This window comes from Urocampus carinirostris, chromosome 10 (genome assembly GCF_059441175.1).
Source record: "Urocampus carinirostris isolate Australia breed hairy pipefish chromosome 10, RoL_Ucar_1.0, whole genome shotgun sequence".
Taxonomy (NCBI): Eukaryota; Metazoa; Chordata; class Actinopteri; order Syngnathiformes; family Syngnathidae; genus Urocampus; species Urocampus carinirostris.
Window position 1 is genome coordinate 36,363,679 of NC_142358.1, and position 19,621 is coordinate 36,383,299.

Genomic DNA, 19,621 nt, shown 5'->3' on the forward strand with positions numbered 1-19,621 from the left:
TATGTAGTTCTAATCGGGAACAGCCAACAAGGGACGCCCACTTGATGAGACCCAGCACATCTACTGGTGACGTCACCCATTTCGGAGTTTCGCGGGTTTAAATGGCTGCTTGTTGATGCGACAGTGTTACTGAATTAAAGGTATGACCAGTTCTCCATTTTAATTGTTCAATGTGTTTAGTTAAACGAACGTGGCTACAATTTAAATACATGGAGACTTAGTTATATTGTGTTTTATATTTGCCACTGGATAGAGTGGCTATTTTGACGCACAAAACGTAGTCATTTATATGCTGTGTAATATATTTATGTAATGTTCATATACTTTCGAGTAACATTACCAATTTTAGTATTTTAATGTATTACTAAACACTAACCCTAAAAGTATCGCTTTAAGGTTATACAGCATTTCCCTGTCAAATGTTTTGTCTCAGTAGTAGTAGTAGTAGTGGTGGTGTAAATACAGTGAAACCTCGCCATAACGCGACTCACTTTTTACGGTCTCGCTACTTCAGTTATTTGCACCGTGTTCTGCATTCTGATTGGCTAAGCTATCTCCTCTTTGATACACGTGCCTTAATAAGGTTGCTGATTAATAACTTTGTAATGTGCAAATTATTTTGAAATTTTAAAGTTTTCTCTATACTCATTATGTGACCAAGTTGCGTTAGCGTAATTTTCCGTACGGAAGATTACGCTAACATGAACGTGTAAAAATAAAAAAAGGATAAAGAAAAGAATCATGAATAGGATTTTTTATCTTTGTGGTGGTCAGCAGAAGGCGCAGATGGACGTTGAGAGGGGTGGAGGAGGAAGCAAAATTATTGTTTGGAAGGAGAGTCCCCTTCCATTAAAACTTCAGGGAGCTCTTCTGTCTGAGGGCTGCTCACACGTTCAAATCTCTTTGCTACGGATGACTGGCTACAGGATGTTCTTTTCTCTTAAATATCTATCCAATGACACTTGCTTCTGCCTTCTTTTATAGCACTTTTAGGAAGTGGTTCATGACAGTATCATTAAAGTCATGATGACTCTGGTGGCTGCAGCTTCATCGGTGTGGTGAAATTCTGTATCTCGGCCCATTTGCTACACATTTGTTTTATCTCGGACGTCCCCTAGTGTATTGGAGGTGCAATTGCACCTGAGAAAATTAAAAGGAGTAAAAAAATGTGATGTGAAACATCCACCCCAGCGTTCGAACTCCGATTTTTTGACCGAACAGCGAAGCAAGAATTTCTCAAAATTTTTGGCTGGACTCCGATTTGTTCGAACTGAGAGGCGTTCGAAAACCGAGGTTCTACTGTACATGTATACACAAAAGAATATTAGAAATATTAAAACGATAAAAATACAAGAGTAACTCAAGGTGAGTTAAGGCAATAAGATAAAAATAAGATGAAACACAGTTGAAAGTCACCAATTAAAGCATTTAATTGTATAATAATTGTAAAAAGAAAAATAAAGGTTTCTACTTCAGGGATTTTGCCTTTGGAATAAAAATCCCAGCGATAAACAATGATTCACTGTAAATACATCTCTGTGTAAGACATATTGTGGTAGTTACAGTCACGCATGTTCATTATTTTAAAATAATAAAAGTGATGACATACATTTAGAATTTTCCAGTAAAACTTATATATCCCCCTTCTACCCTTTCTTGCATTCTCATTTGTGTGTAGGCCATTGAATATAATTGTTGAAATTTAAAAAGAAAATTAATAGGCATTGAAAGCAACATGGAAAAAGGAATTACAAATCCTTCTCCAGACAAAAGCTTTTACTTCAGCACATTTTATTTTACTGTATGAAATTTGATAATTTGATAAAATCTATGAAATAATAATGATAATAATCATAATTCCAGAGCCTGTGTCCCATATAAGTACAGCATTTAAAATCGGTCTCCCTCCCGCAGTTACTTTAGAGTGTTAAGGCTCATTTTCACCGTTATTTTTGTCATAAATAAATTTCAAAACAGTGCAGGCAAAGTTCTATTGTAAAAATGTCACAAAATACTGCAAACAAGGATACCAACGTATTTACCTTCAGTGCAAGACCGAGCTCGGCAAAGGAGTGTGCTCCCCTGTGTATAGCTCTGCCTTTTCCTACCCCTCACCCAATAAAATTGCTTTAGGTGCTTTTTGTAAGAGCTTCTGGGTGTTGAAACTGTTTTATGTGATAAATGATAAAGTGTCTCAACAATGAATATTCAATTTTTTTAATGAGCTTCCATATAAATGATTATTTAGCAATTCACAGCCAAAACGGGTCTGTTGGGTTGACACTTTGACTGTAAACTGTAGTTAAGATTTGGTCCTATTTACACTGGACTTCAGCTTCGCATTTGTCAATCTGCTCTGAAGGTAACAATATTTTGACTGCGTAGGTTCCATTTTATCTCCGAGCCATATGTACTTATGAAAAGAGCAATAAATGGCTCGCGAGTCATATGTTCCCAATCTCTGCCCTAAGAGCTTCAACCCTGTAAAAGCTTCAACCTTGTTTTTAGTGGCTGGGTGAGAGAAGTAAAATCAGCCAAGTTCAACAGTCATTATTTAGCTGTTGGATGGGTCACGCCGATAAGGTTCTTGAGGATTTTTTTTCCAGCAAAAATGTGCCAAAGGCCGTAGAGTTTGCATGGACGAAGGTGTCATGTTACCATCAATATCAAGCAATTGTTTTGTCCAATATTGTGCTCACTTAACCATTTATTGACCAAGTATCGTACAAAGCCACCTGCAGTTTTTTTGTTATTTTGTCTGTGAAAGAGTAAGAACTCAGGTTTTGAAGTGATTCTTTTGGCCCATTGTTTCATAACAAACCCAAACGTTCAATATTTGGCAATATCTACGATAACTATGTGCATAGCAAATGTAATAACAGTTTAAAATGAAAAACAAAACAAAAAACATACTTGGATTTTTTTATGAGTATAATGCAGTAGAGTAGTCATGAACATATTTTTGTAACACAAACTCTAAATATGAACCGTTATAAATATATACAAAAATGTTTTTGAGTCTTGCTCTCTCAGTATCCCTATGTGTCACTGGATCTATGGCGGTGACCCTGAATCCTATCCAGTACAAGGAAGGATGGTGTTCGGTAGTGGCCATCCTAAAAGATTAGTCTTGGTAAATAGTGGAAAGGTAGGTGCATTGACATCACAACAATAATGATGTACAAACAATTACAAAAACATCAGATGATAAAAACTAAAATTTATAAGAGAATAATAACAGATACTCAACCTTCCAATGAATGACAAAACTAGTACAGTTATGTTCAAAGGATTCTTTTTTTTTTAAATTGGTAACGAATAACAAAAAAAATGCTTTGCTTACTCTGGTTGAGATCGATCTGCTCTATACAAACGTGTTTCTTTATCCAACCATCGACCACCAATGCCTTAGGGATTATCCATTGTGAGAAGTTGCTTCCACTTTGAGGCTGTTCTAGAGAACTACCTTGGTATGATTTCATTGAAATCAAGGGTTTTATTCAAAGCCCGTCTTCTCTTCTTTCAGGAACCGTTTCAATTTTGCCTATTAGCCCAACAGTCACAGAGTTACGGTAATTTAAATAGGACTTGTTAAACAGAGGCTCCGGCGCCCCATATTAATGAAAGAGTAAAAAAAAAAAATCGATCTGTGGGGAGCGAGAGGATTTCTTCTTCCAAGGGGGGTCATGACAGAAAATAATTTAGAAGCACTGCTTTAAATTCTCATATTACAGCTGCAGCCTTAAACTATGATCCCATGGGCCACAATTGGGTTTTGGGTGTGAGACCCCTGTTATGAGTAGTGTGTCGTCTAGGTATGAAATTGTCGGTAAAACTTGTCGTTTTTCATAAAATATGGGTCTATGTGAATTACCCTCAACTTTTCTCTATATTTTCCAAACGCTGTCTAAACTTATAAAGCAGGCAAATCGATTTCTAGTTGCATGTTCTCTCATTTGCGCTTGTCATCTAACATTATGGCCACTTAGTCTCCCAATCCTCAAAAGTATGTATTTTTTTTTTTTACTGACAGAAAAAAGAAATGCCTCCGAAGAAGAAATCGAGAACAAGATCTATTAATACTGGTAAGTTGAACGAACTTGACTTGCTTTACATAATTGGAATACCGGCCTGCATCTAAATAGTTCCTCTGACACAGATGAAGATGCTAAAGAAGAATTTGCACCTTCTCCAAAGCCGAGCCTCAAGAGGAAGGCATCATCTTCTGCGGTGGCTTCTGAGGTGGCGAACACACAGCAGTATTGTCGTTGGCTCATGAAGTCTGAGCCAGAAAGCCGCTTTGAGAATGGCATTGATGTTAAGGTGCTGGAGAAAATGACTATAAGCTTGTGAGCATCTTATTATAATCAGAATTGAATTAACAGTTCGGCATTGAAGATCTGAAAGCTTTGCCTCATCAGACCAGCTGCTGGGACGGTGTTCGCAATTATCAGGTAGCGTCACAGAGTTAACTTTTTGTCAAAATAAGGATATATCCGGAGATGTTTAATACTGGTTCTTGGTTTTATTATCATAATGCATCATGTTTTTCTGTTCAGGCCAGAAACTTCATGCGTCAAATGAAAGAGGGACATTTGGCTTTCTTCTACCACAGTAACTGTAAAGAACCTGGCATAGCTGGAATTATTAAAGTATGACCCTATATGGTACCTTAAAATACTACATAGCATTACATACATTGATTGTCATGATTTTTCTCTTTGTGCAGATTGTGAAGGAAGCGTATGTGGACCACACTCAGTTTGACAGGAAAGATGTTCATTATGATGCCAACAGCAAGCCAGAAACACCCAAGTGGAGCATGGTAAGAGAATGTTCTCTGAGACGGAACAGAATTTGTTTAAAAAAATTATTGCCTTAGTTAAGGAAAAAATCATGTGAGATTTAATTTTTTAAAAAGACTACATAAAGGAATGAGGGATCAATTTTAATTTTGGAATATCTGTTGCACATTCCAAATAACCTAAACATTAATCTTGCATGTGAATGAAATTTCAACTCCAAAAATTATATTGTCATTATTAATATTAGAATCTATGCTGGTCCATATTAAACTAATTTTGCATGTTTTTTTTTCCATTATGTCAAACAAAAGAAATGTTTATCATCAATTTGACAGATGTCTATGCGGTATTTTATCTCTTGTCTTTATTGTTAGGGACTCACCCTTGAAACTAAATGAACATGTCTATTCAAACCCAAAACAAAGTATTTATACAGGGGTCTCACATCTGCAGCCCATGGGTCAATTGTGGCTCATGATAGTTTAAGGCCCCTGCTTTAATATGAGATTTTAAAGCAGTGCTTGTTAATTATTTTCTGTCACGCCCCCCTGGGAAGAAATCCTTTAGCGTCCCCCCATGATCAATCTTTTCTTTTTTAAGTGAGCACAATATTGGTGGTGATAAAACAAAAATGTCAACGCCCTTTGGCACATTTTCGCTGAAACAAATCCTCATGCGTCTCATTAGCGTCGATGGGTTTTAACGTCTTTGTGACAGCTTAATTTATTTGATTTCCTTCTGTTTGCTGCAAAAAATTTTAACATACTAAGCACACCGGTCCTTGCTCGTCTCTCCCCATGATAGCAGTGAAGTGCTAGGTACACTCCGTCAAACCTCTTTGTCTTAACTTTCGGAAAAAGACTTGTCTCTTGCCCCCAGTCTCTCTCAGCGTTATTTTTAATGGGGTCATTAGGGTCTGTCACACTTTGTGGCTACACTTCATACTCAATGCTTATACCGTGTGCTTATTGCAATGCATGGAGGCTTAATGTAAACAAAACACTTTGCCTGTGAGAATGCCTATGTGCCATAGTGTAGTTGAGGTACACTTTATTCTGGCAAAGTAAAAAAAAAAAAATGAAGTCTCCCTAAGTCAAACGTGCCCACGCCCCTAATGATGGAGCCACATGACCCGCCCAGGGGGTAGGGGGGCGGGCATGCCCCCCCCCTATTTAAAAACAATTGGTAAAAAGTATGGACAGCCCATTTAAATTAAGGATACATTTATTTCTGATTGATTTATTTTCATATTATATAATTAAAATTTTGTGTAAAAATAAAGATGAGATCAGTAGAATGCTTTCAATCGGAGCTTTTTTGTAGAAAACCTGTTTTGGCCTAACCTCAACCTGACTGGAGCTGAGGCAGTCCCTCGAGTCAATATAGTTTGAAAATCCCATTTTTAGCTTACTAACCCGCACGACTAACAAAACTTAACGTGAGAAGTTTGAGGATGGATGATGCCACGGATATTCCCGGATCACAGGTAGATGTGCAGTACCAAAGAATGTTGAAGCGTTTTCTTCCATTGACCGAGCTCAAAAAGTACCATCTGCAACATAAGACCAAGGGAGGCCCACTGAAGGATGTCATGCTTTTTACCCGGGCCCGGCTCTCTGTGCAGCCCCTCACCACTGGTAATTGACCAGATGATAGTTCCAGTTAACATCCACGTAGTTGCAAACATGCATTTTTTTATCATCCCTGCAGAAGAATTTGACTTTGTTCTGAACCTGGAGGACCAAGAACCGCTGTGAATCTACAATTTTACAATTGCATAGAACGTATCTTATTGTAATTGTTGTGAATTGTAAATAAAAAAGTGACTTTTTTCCCCATTTGGCATCAATTTATTTGACAAGTGGGATACAATGAATCAGTCATAAGCGCTTTGCAAAAAGATCTAAATAGTTCTACTTTATTTCATTTCTCTTTTAAAAGACTAAAATTATATCTGGAGGCGGATAGTGGGGGGCACTTGTCTAGCCAAACTAACCACTTTTGGACGTAGCGGCCTAATAACATCGCCGGAATGCTGAATAACCGTTCTTAATGACACGATCATTGGACGACATTTAGGTACTTTTCACATTTCTCAGTTCCTTATTAATGGAATGTTGCCTGGTCAAAGTTCTTAAATCAGTTTGCCATAAAAGCGTTAGCAGTACACACGGAATGGCATTAGCGTGAGAATCCCAAAAATTATAACGTGTGAGGTGATTCAGTCAGATTCCTTTCAAGAAACAAATGAAACAAAAAGAAAAAGACAAAACCAGAAGGGTATAATTCCAGTCCAGTCTTCTTTCGTCCTCATTCTTGGGAACGGCGTCGCCTCATGGAGAGCTTCGATCGTGCCGAAGGTGAGGCTCACACCTGTTCTCCTCTTTGACGCACTGCTCTAAGGCGCTCTCTGAGGCAGCTGAGCCCTCGTAGCGCTGGGAGGCGATGGCCGCCTGGTGGGACATGCTTTTCCTCACCACATCGCCTTTCCGCCAAAGCGTGATTTCCTGGGAGAAGCAAAACTCAAGTCACATTTACTTCTGTAGCCTTATATCACAGAAGAATTTCAAGGGGATGCACAACCCCACAGTTTATAAATCTAAAGGCAGGGAAAAACCTCCAAAAACACATATAAAATAAATTATATTTGTATATTTACTGATTTATTTAAGTCAGTTTTCCGACCGAGGTAGTCCTCTAGCCAGGCTAGCAAAGTTTTGATATTTTAGCACTCATCACCAGCCAACAACAGGACATGAAACCTAGCTTTCATCCTCGTTGGTGACAAAAGACCGAGTAAACTGGCCATATCTGGAACAGTTGAAAAGAGCCAAATAACTGGAGTTGGTCATAGCTGGTGTAATCAGCAGATACAGCTCCAAAAAGGACAGAAATAGTGCAAAAGCAAACCAGGAATTGCCAAGTATTGGGACCCGGAGTCACAAAACTTAGCAATGTTTCCTTGCAAGACCAGCTGACGAAGCAAGCTTTATTTACACGGATCTGATAACAATAGCAGATAATGGCTAACACGAATAGCTAGAGAAGAAAACAGTGGGGGAAAAAGTTGAAGATGCCAGAAACACCGGAATTGGCAACCATCGCATGTAAGGCTCAGCTGTGGAACGGAAGTGGCTGTTACGTTTTAAAAGCACCATAGGGACAAGCTACCTTCAAAAAATGATCATTTAGGTTTCCATCATAGTAAGAGGGTGGCCAAATATGTCAGCTTCTTCAAACGGTGTCTCAAGTAGTGTAATATCATTACAAATTCCTTAATCTACGCTTCATATTTGTAAGATTTGACATGCATTTTTGCTTTTTTTTTGCAGTATTTTATTGAAATAACCAAAGCATTTAACACCACATTAGGGTTGCTACAAAATACACACTGGGGCTTTAAGGTTTGTGCCAATGCAATTATTATGGCCACCTGCTGTTTGAAGTAGCGTCTCTCCTCCTCGTCAATCAGCACCAGGTTCAGGTAGTAGCGCACAGAGAACTTCTTGTTGATGTCTCGCATGGTTGGGGTCAGATCGTAGCCGGCCAAAAACAACCGGATAGGAATCGACTCGCCTTTTAAAAGAAAAAATAAATAAATAAAATGTGCCTCCATTCAACAACATATTTATAATGATGAATTTCCCTTTATTGGAACCCAAACCAAATACTCTTGGAAAATCTGGCTCAAGATTTTAACAAACAAATGGTTTTATTTTGAAAAGAATAGCACCTTGCTGCCATCTGCAGGTCACAATCCTATTAAGGGCCATGCCCTTTTCAAAGAGTTTACTAGTAAGCATTTTAAAACTGTCCCTTTACCACTTAAAGGTTATGCTTTACTGTGCTAGAATAGAACATTATTATTGAATTAATTCCAAAACAGAATATTACCAACCATATAAATTAAAAATGGTGGGGAGTTGTTTGAGGAGTCCAAAAATCCCTTATGCTTTATTTTACATTGCACCCATCTACCTTTATTTTATTTTCATCAGACCTGTTCGGGGCAGAACACATAAAGTTCGAGAAAAGGGGCTGGGGTGATTGCTGGAGAGACGTAATGCTCATGCCTGCAGTTTTTTTTTTCATGACGGTGGAGCATAAAAACAGTAAAAGTAAGAAAAGACCTGCTTCTAGTAAAGTCCAAACACGAAAAAAAAGTGTATCCAAGCCTGTGTAGGAAATACATGTGATTTGCATTTCACAGATCCCTTAACCGCATGGATCGTCAGGGCACCAAAGAGGACCAAACTCTGGACAGCCTTCTCCGCTGTTAACGGTCCCTGGCTCGTTCTTGGGTCATGGCAAAGTTGGCACTAGTTCATTTCTTAATGTTGTCAGCCCAGTTATTTTTTTGGTTTTCCTCTCCTCCTGCTCGTTTGGACTGTGCCTTAGAAAATTATCTTGGTCAGTCCTGATGACCTTGTGACGTGACCATACCATTGAAGTTTCCGTCAGCGCACAGTTGACAACAGTTCTCTCGTGATGTTCCGCATAGTTTCGTTTGTCACATGGGCTAAGTAGCTGACGCCTAGAAGTTTCCTGTAGCATCGCGTCTCCATGACCTGGATTTCCTTTTCCAGTTTTTCTGTGAGAGTCCATGTCTCTCAAGTGTAGGGGAAGATGGAAGTAAGCAGCACTTGCATTACTCTCGTCTTTGAGTACAGTGCTCTGGTGTTGTCCATACAGATCAGTTTATGTCTGGCAAGTGCAGATGTGGTTTGAGCTTTCCTGGCCATGATTTCTGGTTCTGACCCATCTTCTGATATGACAGCTCCAAGATAGTTAAATTTGGTGACAGGTTCTAGCTCTCTGTGGTTGATGGTGATGTTTTTTTGTGATGTTTTGGGGATTGTTGGTCCATTGTTTTTGTTTCTGTGCTTATTTCTTGGTTGATGCTTTGTCCAGGCGATTGATCAGAACTTTGAGTTCCTGTTCGAATCCTGCCGATCCAGCAAAATCATCAGCAAAAGGGATTACTGATTGCACCTTCATGTTGCTCCAGAGCTTCGGACATGATCCTCTCCAGGAAGATGTTGAATCAAGTTAGAGAAAGAATGCAGTCTTTTCGCACACTGACTGGGGTTCGAAACCACACTCCAACGGTACCATTATTCAGTACCCCACTGTTGGCATTGGCATACAGTTGTTCAATGGTCTGAACTAGATTCTAGCCCATGTCAAGGTTTCTCTGTTGTTGAAACTTCTCACATAAGCTGTGCAGATAAAAAAAATCTGTTCTGTGGGGCTCCTTCCCTCCCTGAAACCTACCTATTTGGCTGGGATGTTTTCAGCCTGTGCTTTCAGTCCGTTTAGTAGGAGCTTTAACATAACTTTTCTTGCATGGCTAATGAGACTAATGGTTCTGTAGTTAAAGGTTTCCTTTCTTAGGTAGCATATTTACTCGCGATTTTGTCCATGCAGATGGCCACTGTCCTGTTTGCCAATGCATGCACTTGCACACAATCACGAACAGGCTGCCAAAGGCTACAATACCAACTTTAAGCCAGTAGATAGCAGCAGGGATTAACAAACTTTCATATCCCAAACCCCAACTTTAATTTCCATATATATATATATATATATATATATATATATATATATATATATATATATATATATATATATATATAAAACCTGACCAATAAATATGTTTGATGATGATGATTTAATTGATTGTTTTACCTCTGACTGGTGCTCCATCCATGATTTCGTACTTGGCAATCGTGTCATTTTCGTGGTACACGCTAGGGCCTGTGCCGGTCGTCTCGCGTTTAATAATGTCAATCTCCATGTGCTTGATTTTAATCCTCACCAGCAGAAAATAGATTTTCCCCACAATCACATCTTTCAGGTGGTATCTGTTGTAAAAGGAAGTTGAATGTGAGCGTGCCAAAACTTTGAAGTAAAACGTAATTTAATGTAATCTAAATTGAAATCTACGTAGTTCTAAAAGTAGTCTCACTTGGATTTGTTGTACTCAAACTCAATGTGAAGACAGTCCTCAATGCCGACTTCCATTTTAATGGAGGAGTTGAGTTCCGGGTACGTGCTGAGCGTGTGGACCACAATGTCCAACTCTTTGCTGATGTCATTAAGTCTTCGGATCACCGTTGCACGCAAGAAGTACCTGCACAACGGGTACAAGTTGCTGAGGGCAGTCTTCAGAAACATCTTAGAGGTCCGAGACTGCAATCGTGAGTGGGCTCACCTGAGTTTGACGTTCTGGCCCGTGTAGGACTCGTAAGGCTTTTCCACGTGCGTGAACTCAAAGTCAAACGTTTGCGACTGGGTCATTTCACCAGGCCTTGCCAAGTCTTTCACCAGGGACACAAACTCGTGGTGGTTCCCTCGGTCATAATACAGCTCTAGAAAACACATTTTTATAAAATGTACTGAATTCAGCATTAGGTCAGAATTTAATTTTTCAATGTCGAAAAAAAGATAAAATAATGACGTAACATGTGCATTGAATACTATGCTTTAATTCAATCATTCCCAGTGACTGAGTTATCTGATAAGACCAGGGCATGAGATTAGTCAAAACGTTAAGGGGCTAAGGATACAATGTGTTGTCTATACACACTCGACGAACTTTGATCCTATAAAAGCCTCAACGTAAAACACCAGGCTAAGATGACATCTAACTGTTTTTATAAAATACGGATCCATGTTGTTTATTACCCTCAACTATTCCTAGTATCTAGTCTTGGAAGTACCATAGTAACCTAAAAAGTATGCAAGTCAAAAGGTATTGGCATCTTTATTAATTTTCACTTGAGATCCCATATGGCAGCCGCTTCAAAAGTCACGTGACCCTCGGAAGACGCACTCGTTTAGCTCGTGGGCCACATGGTAGAAAAAGTACTCTTACGTGGTCCGCACAAGTAAACAAATGGCATAAAAAGTCCTTCAACAGGGGGATCTTTTTGTAGGCTTGAATTCAATTGTGATTCAAAAATGTAACATTTGGTTATTAAACGATTATTGAGGGTTATCTGCCCAAATGAACCACAATGACTTCCAGTTTTTGATCTGTCCACTGGATGTTGCCAAAGCCAAGCGCCACCCACAAAGCACCCACTGTAGCTGCAGTTGCTGACCACCATTAATCAACGTTGAGGAAACCCATCCCGAGGGTATTTTACCTATTAAGCGTGTCTGTGACTTCTATTCAAACCAATACGAAAAATACAGATAAAAAAACATTACAAACACCTTGGTGTCTTTAAATACGTTTAAGGAGGCTTTGGTTAGTTTCTATGATAAAAAGATAACAGAAGTTCCCATATTCGGGTGAACCTTCACATGAAAAAAAGAAAACAGAATTTTAAATAATTAAATCAGAGTTAAATAAACTGTAGTGGAAATGAATTTAATTGTTTTTATATGTATTCTATATGAGTCAGAAACGGAGAAAACCGTTTTATAATCAAATCTTTCCTTCCCAAATCATAATTTACTTGTGAGCCTTTGAAAAGACCCCCAGCCCTCCAGCTAAGGCACACTTTTTATGCCATTTATTTACGAGAATGTAGAGAATGTTTTTTTTCTAGCATTTGCCCACGAGCTATAGTTAACTTGATACCCCTGTTGTAAGGGGCACGCAATCCGAGAGATAATGATAATTTCTGTGATTTACAGCAACCTTGAGGAATCACAGTTGCAACCCCATTTCGGGGGTCATCATTATTCAATCTGATGTCATTTCCAATAGATTGGCCCCTATGCACAAATAATGATGAATATGTTTGGGGCGGCAGTAGCTCAGGAGGTAGAGCGCTCGTCTTGGGATCAAGGGATCCCAGTTCGAATCCCGGCTCGTCGGTGTTACATGTCGAAGTGTCCTTGGGTAAGACACTGAACCCCTAATAAGCAGGTTAGCGTCTTACATAGCTGCAATACAAGACCGCTATTGGGAAATGTGGAGCTCATTGTAAAGCGCTTTGGGAAGTCATTGACTTGAAAAGCGCTATATAAATGCAGATAATTTCATTTCATGTTGTATACTAATGAATACTGTGAAGCTAATACTATACAATGATTTGCACAACTAGATTTTCCTCAGAGGCAGAATACAGAAGCTTGACAACGGTTTTTTTTCTGATTAAGTTTCAAGTAAAATCCTCACCGATCTGTCCGACAAATTCGATCTTGATGCCCTGGTGCTCCAGCCTCTTCCCGGGGCTCTTGAGGGTGACGTTGACCCTCCCGCTGACAGTTTCTCCGTCGTAGAAGAGGAAATATTTGTCCTTCTTGCCATCTTCCGTCTTGTGCTCTGCTTTCTTCCTCGTTTCGGCGTCGTTGAGCACCACGTCGATCTCGGCACTTTGGCCGAAACTGAAGAAGCTCATTGTCGTTACTGCACACAAGGCCCGAAGGTTAAAACAATTCCCCTCCCCTGCAACGGTCACTTCACTTTTATTTATCTTCAATAGAAAGCGTATTTGTAATCAAACACGGTGATCGTCCATGTCCGACCGTTAAAACCCAAAGGGGAAAACGCTACGTTCGGCTAACTAGAAAACAAAATGTCCAACGATTTAAAAAAGGAGAAAAAGAGAGAAAATACTACGATTTTTTTCTCTTGCAATATCCTAATGAATGCACATTCAAATTTGGACTGACCTCTTAAAACACGCACGCGACGCAAATGTCGTAATATTACATGTTTTTCGCGTTCCGATACGAGAGCGTTGCGAATGTTGTTAAAAATTCAGGATGTAAGACATCTGGGTCGACACTACTACTTCCGGGTAAGCGGGGGATTAAACAATAAAAGCTTAGTCGATGCTGACCGGAAGTGGGATGACACTAATTCCGGGGTGTCAAACTTATTTGAGCCGGGGGCCACATGCTAGATAAAAACGGGGGCTGTAGTAGGTTTTAAGAGAAAGAGAGAGGAAGGAAAGAAATTGATAGATAGATAGATGGATACTTCATTCATCCCCGTAGGGAAATTCACACTTCCAGCAGTATCCTTGTGTTGGAAAAAAAATGATAATAAAATAAAAGAAACTAGAATACAGAAATACCAAAATATAACGTGTTAGTATAGAGTATTCAAACAGTGCTACATAAAATACACACTGTAATAGAAATAGTGTAATATGCAAATGTGGGGGTGGGGTTTAATGTGGGCTTCTACTCCCCCGGGTGGAGTTAAAGAGCCTCATGGCATGAGGAAGACATGATCTCCTTAGGCTGTCCGTGGAACAAAGAGGAGGAAAGAGAGAGAGAGAAAGTGACACAGAGTAAGATAGAAAGAAAGTGAGTCAGAAAAAGTGAGTTAAATAGAGAGAGAGCACAATAGAGAAAGAGAGAAAAGAAAAGCTAAAGATATAGACAAAGAAAGTGAGAAAAAGAGAAAGATCAAAAGAATGATAGAAGAGAAAATGACAGAGACAAAAAAGAGCGAGCATCAGGGGGAAAGGAAAGGGTTTGAGAAATATAGAGAGTAAAAGTGAGAGAAAAAATAAGGAAAGAAAGAAAGATAAATAAAGAGGGAAAAGGAAAATGGGAGAAGTTAGAGAGAGAGGGTAAGAAATCGAGAGAGAGAAAAAAGAGAAGGAAGTAAAGGGAGAGTTAGAGAGAAAGAGAGAAAGAGAAAAAAGAAAGCAAGAAATAGAGAGAAATATATAGAGTGAAAGTGGTGAAAATGAGAAAGCAAGTGAGAGAAAGTTATACTACTCTGCTTTGTGAGTGGTGCCTGGCTTGGGTGACATCAAGTGGACATATTTAAAACTGCAGCTCATTTTTCTCTTGCTTTTTTTCTCAGTGTTGTCTTACGGTCCTATCCGGCCCGCGGGCCTTCTGCTTGACACTGGTGCACTCATTGAAACAGGTTACACCGGCCCCTCAGAATGACAATATAAATTGTTTACAGTAAACCCTGACTTTAACGCAGTTCACTTTTCACCGATTTGCTTCATGTTCTGCTTTCTGATTGGCTGAACAGTCTCCTTTCAGTACACATTGAATATTCAAATTATCATTTGACTGTACAGTAGTCATTGGTTCTTTGGTTTCAATGTATCATAAAGTATTTAATTGCATGATAGTTGCAAAAAAAAAAAAAGGTTTATACTTCATGGATTTCGCCTATTATGGGCTTTTTTGCACAGCAACCCATGCGATAAACAAAGGTTCACTGTATATAAATTGTACTTTTATTTTAAAATGTCAAATGATCACATAGAACTATATAAAAAAAACGTATCTGGTATGATAACAATAAAGCGATTCATTTTCACGTTACTCGAATGAAGCAATATATCTGAGATATTATGAAAAGCATTGATGAAATTGTTTGTGATCAATGTATTGTATTTAAATGTTTTCTTATCCACTATTTTTTTTAGTTATTAAACGCTTGCAATGGAAAATGTTTTTTGATCAACACATACAAAAAAATAGTTATAATACCTGGCTTGTTCTTTTATTTTTTATTCTGTGAAATAAGAAAATCTTTCGATGTTTATGCAGACAACTATTTTTATTCGACTCAATTACAAAGAAAAACATGGTTCTATTAGACGCTGCCCTACTTAGTTGCTTCAGTGCTATATTTTGTTTGCTTAAGGCTTGTATACGTAACCTGTGTTGGTTTGTACTAAAAAAATAAACATTTCATAAAGTAATATGCTCTATAAAGATAAACAAAGTTAAATTTAACTTACTTTTGGAAGATGAGCTTCAAGAGGTCCTCCTCGGTGGTAGACAGTGGCCGAAAAAAGCGATCCAACCATTTTCTCAACCGCATCAGGCTTTCTTATTCGACTTTCATTTCAAAAGAAACAGCTGGCCTCTTCTTGACACTTTACAATAACAATATTAAATGGATGCATGAGATAATAAACAATACAAATGTCAAACTTCTTAGCGCGCTGGAGATACCGTATAGTATGTTTACACACTCACTAGGAAGAGAAAGCGGATTTCTTCTTCCCAATACCTTTTAGGCATTCTGTTATGATTTAGGTTATATATACATGCGTACACAAAGAATATACTGTAACTGCCTGAAATGAATGAATAAATGAATGTAATGATAATTAATAACAAAATAGATCAATAAATCTGTTATAAAACATTTGAAAAGTAATGATAGAGCAAGGATATAAGGGTTGGGTTATTTTGACTCTCAATGCAGACTCTTGTTCATTATTTTGACTATTATTGTCACCATTTGCCAATCAATTTGCTGTTCTTTGATAACCACACCCCTTTACGGTTGATGCTTTCGTAATTTGGATGGGTATGGTAGATCCCTTAACCAGAAGGTTCGTAGGGGCACCATTCCTGTGGTGTGTCTTGGGCGAGTACAGCCTGGTGGCACCCATCCCTCTCTAGGCCAACAAATATGTTTCCACCCAGTCTCAAAGAGGGCCTGTGGGAGTACCTTTTGAAGAACTTGGATTTTCATACTTTGAGGGTTTTGTATGGTCCTCTTCTGTTCTCCTCCAAATGTAATGGATGTGTTCTCTCCTTATTTTGAGTTTCCATTATATTACAAACCTATCATGGCTGCTAGGACAAAATGATTTCAGCTGTTTGAAAAAAAGGGGGTCTCACACTCAATTTGTTTAGGGGGCGCTAGAGATAGCGTCCGGTTAAAATTGGGCCAAATCGGGTTTTCTTCAAAAAATGCTCCAATAAAAAATATAAAAATAATAAAAAAGTAACATTCAATGTTCCCAAATATTTCAAATTATTTAATTTAAATATGCTTTACAAAACAAGATAAAAAAGAATAAAAAAAAAAAACATGAAGAATTCAAATGAAAATAAAACAATCGATCAGTCATAACAGAATCCATAATTCGCATGGTTTGCACTGACATCAAAGGGACATTGTGTATTATTTGACCACTAGATGTCACTGTATTGTGTAGTGAAACCGAAAACTAGTGCTAAAAATCACAAAAAAAAGAATACAAACTACATATTTTCCAAGTGACCAAACCCCATTTTTATTTTCAGATTTTTTTGCCCAGCCTTTCACTAGGTTTTTTTTTAGGTACCAGTGAACAAGATGGCCGACAATCCTGTCAGCTTCCTTTTGGTGACCCTAATGCTCTGCAGAATAACTACAAATTACTCGACTTACGAGTATTTAAAAAAATACAGGTTTATATGATAGTTCAAGCATTTTTCCTTATTACTATCATTCTATCAATGTATATTTTTTCACTAGTAGGATGCACTAAACAGTACAGACTGTTTCTTTAAACTTTCATATTAAGGTGGGGGCCTCAAACCTTCACCCTGTGGTCCACAATTGGTCCCGGGGCCACGAGTTTGAAGTCCCTGGTTTGAAAAAGACAAACGTGTTGTCAGGACCAGAACGGAAACAGGACCTATTTGCGTTACGTTTTATTGAAGGAAAAAAGAAAGGGCTGCGCCCACGATCCGGTGGTCGCTGGACGCGGGAAGCAAGTTGCTCTCGTACTCGGATTGTGTTTCGAACGCGGAAGTGGATCTTCCGTCAAAAGCAATGGCGGTGTCAGGGACGGAAAAAACGGGTCGGTAGCCGGGACTGGGAGAGCAAGGTGTGGTCGGGGTGGGAAGCGAGTCGTAAGCCAGAATGGGAGAGTAGACATGGTCGGGTGGACAAAAAGAGATCGTAAGCCGGGATGCGAGAACAGACGTGGACAGGAGCAAAACAGGTCATAGCCGGAGACAGACTGGAGCAAAAACAGGACAGGTGGGAGTCAGGGTCGAAAAAGGCTTGCTTAGTATCACTGAGGTTCGCAGACAGACTGACAAGAGGGGACCGACCGGACTGGGTTCAAATACTGACAGGGAGCCAAAAGAGCGGGCACAGCTGAGTCACATCAGTAGTCATAACACATGTGTGAACAGTTCAAATGTATTTTAATCATAACAAAAAAAAAAACCAATAACAGCGGGCATTTGACAACAGTTCCTGAGTTTTTACACAAATCATGAACACAAAAAAGGTGAAAACAGCACTGGACAGTAACTTCAGTACTGTAAAATGATCATTTTGAACATACTTTTTTATTTACAATAAGGTACCGGGGGCAAAAACCTTTGAGTATTTATGTACAATACTGAGGCAAAAGTGGACAATATGTCCAATATCTACAACCCAAATAGTAGTAACACACAGAAGGTCACTTATACACAAACCGCACTCTAAATGTCATACATCGTCATCGTTTAATAGCACGTAAATACTGAATTCGCAGCGAGTTGGAGATACAGAAATCAAATCCACTGGGTAACTTGAACATGTCATTTTAACAGTTGTAACTACGCTACTATATGCTCAAGGCAGTTAAAGTGCCCCCCCCCCTTTTTCCTCATATCCTCATTTTTATTCTATTGCCCGTACAACCACAGCACGCACAACTCTTGGCCACTGGAAGAACAAGAAATGACGACGTTTCTCACATGAGCACGGACGAAACACAAAGACTTCTGCAAAACAAGCTCAGTGTGTAAAAAAAATAAACAATACAAAAGAGGAACTTATTCCAAAACTTTGCAATCGAACGTTGCTTCAACACATCCTAGCATCGCCACCATCTAAATGTCACAGCTTGAAAGTGAATAATGACTTTACCCTCTAGTAGAAATATGCGGGAAATAAAAAAATAAACTCTACAAGTGAGAGGTGGACAAAGAAAGGAATAGTGGAGAGTTCCGGGAATATAAAATCTGTCGGCGCTATAAAAACATGAACAGGTGCCACAAAAAACGTATTGAAACATTACTTTGGCAAGTTGGTTGAAATTTGGATGTGCATCAGAGATTTAAGTGTGCCATGTTTCAGCTCAAACGGAACCACCAGCGCCGTTCTTCTTACTTCCTCCTGGGCTCAGATGATGAATGATGACTTGTGGCGGAAATGTCCCTTTAAAGAGGGGAAAACACCTTTTAGATTCCGTGACATAGATCCGCCAGAAACGCTAACCTTCGGAAATTTTCTCTGTAATTGGCCCATTTAAGTCACAAACTCTCAGTGGCGAAAAAGCGAAACATGCAGTGGTTTGCAAAGTATTCGGCCCCTTGAAGTTTTCAACTGCCACAATTCAGGATTCAAACATACAGGGCTCTCTCAGAACATGACAATCAGAGATAAGACCGAGACTAAAGAATCGAACCCATGGGTAATAAAGCCTGACCCCGCCCGAGCCCGACCAATTAACTTCATTTGCAGGACAGAGCCAGAAGAAACCACGAAATTTCACATTTATTTTTTGAGGACTCGAGAGGATTAAAGCCTGTCTTTTGTATCAAAATCTAAGTTAAACAAGACTCTGTAAATGGTAAATGGTCTGCATTTATATAGCGCTTTTCAAGTCAATGAAGACCTCCCAAAGCGCTTTACAATGTGCTTCACACTTACCCATTCACACACTCACACACCAATGGCGGCCATGCAGCCATGCAATTCATGCCGACCTGCTCTTTGGGGGCATTAGGGATTCAGTGTCTTGCCCAAGGACACTTCGACATATAACACGGAGGAGCCAGCAATCGAACCTGCGATCTCTTGATCCTAAGACGAGGGCTCTACCTCCTGAGCTAATGCCGCCCTACAATGCCATACAAACTAATACCAGCTGCCGTTAGTCGCAAAGGATTAAGAAATACAATGGCAGACCAAGGCCACTAGCGTGTCTGCGTCATTTTTAAGCATACTTGATTTTTTTTTTTTCATTTAATGAGTGGTCTGTACACATTTACATATTTTACATTTCTGTGTCTGCAGAGGTTACATTAACCAACAACTTTCCATCACTGATAGATTTTCGGGAGTTGACAGGAAAATTTTAAGGCTG

General features: G+C 39.1%; 3 protein-coding genes across 4 annotated transcripts in view; 1 reads left to right on the forward strand and 2 right to left on the reverse strand.

The window, feature by feature from the left end:
* The first annotated feature begins 31 nt into the window (after positions 1-31).
* Positions 32-9,995, forward strand: thyn1 (thymocyte nuclear protein 1). Of its 2 annotated transcripts, XM_088345250.1 has the most exons (8): positions 32-140; positions 4,034-4,085; positions 4,160-4,323; positions 4,386-4,454; positions 4,560-4,652; positions 4,730-4,825; positions 6,292-6,442; positions 6,516-6,634. In XM_088345250.1, the coding sequence occupies exons 2-8, from the start codon at positions 4,043-4,045 to the stop codon at positions 6,560-6,562; spliced, it is 663 nt and encodes a 220-aa protein (XP_088201376.1). In that variant the 5' UTR covers positions 32-140; positions 4,034-4,042; the 3' UTR covers positions 6,563-6,634. The 2 variants fall into 2 exon arrangements, with proteins under 2 accessions (XP_088201376.1, XP_088201377.1); XM_088345251.1 differs by lacking the exons at positions 6,292-6,442; positions 6,516-6,634 and adding an exon at positions 9,717-9,995.
* On the reverse strand, positions 6,633-13,584 carry vps26b (VPS26, retromer complex component B). The gene is made up of 7 exons (XM_088345249.1): positions 13,437-13,584; positions 12,940-13,170; positions 11,020-11,176; positions 10,774-10,938; positions 10,494-10,669; positions 8,239-8,381; positions 6,633-7,312 (listed from the first exon to the last, which is right to left on the reverse strand). The coding sequence occupies exons 2-7, from the start codon at positions 13,160-13,162 to the stop codon at positions 7,139-7,141; spliced, it is 1,038 nt and encodes a 345-aa protein (XP_088201375.1). The 5' UTR covers positions 13,163-13,170; positions 13,437-13,584; the 3' UTR covers positions 6,633-7,138.
* A 4,083-nt stretch (positions 13,585-17,667) lies between these two features.
* jam3a (junctional adhesion molecule 3a) overlaps positions 17,668-19,621 on the reverse strand; it is a 48,453-nt gene continuing 46,499 nt past the window's right edge. Inside the window, exon 9 of the mRNA XM_088346320.1 lies at positions 17,668-18,690. Coding sequence (XP_088202446.1) covers positions 18,655-18,690 — 36 coding nt within the window. The 3' untranslated portion in view covers positions 17,668-18,654. The remainder of the gene's footprint in view (positions 18,691-19,621) is intronic.

Excerpts from the sequence above, each read along its gene's own strand:
- thyn1 (XM_088345250.1), top strand. The coding sequence starts at position 4,043 with ATGCCTCCGAAGAAGAAATCGAGAACAAGATCTATTAATACTG. Across the intron at positions 4,086-4,159 it reads AACAAGATCTATTAATACTG|ATGAAGATGCTAAAGAAGAA; the intron begins GTAAGTTGAACG and ends CCTCTGACACAG. Across the intron at positions 4,826-6,291 it reads AAACACCCAAGTGGAGCATG|GTAGATGTGCAGTACCAAAG; the intron begins GTAAGAGAATGT and ends CCCGGATCACAG.
- vps26b (XM_088345249.1), bottom strand. The coding sequence starts at position 13,162 with ATGAGCTTCTTCAGTTTCGGCCAAAGTGCCGAGATCGACGTGGTGCTC. Across the intron at positions 11,177-12,939 it reads CGAATTTGTCGGACAGATCG|AGCTGTATTATGACCGAGGG; the intron begins GTGAGGATTTTA and ends TGTGTTTTCTAG. Across the intron at positions 10,939-11,019 it reads GGCCAGAACGTCAAACTCAG|GTACTTCTTGCGTGCAACGG; the intron begins GTGAGCCCACTC and ends CCCGTTGTGCAG.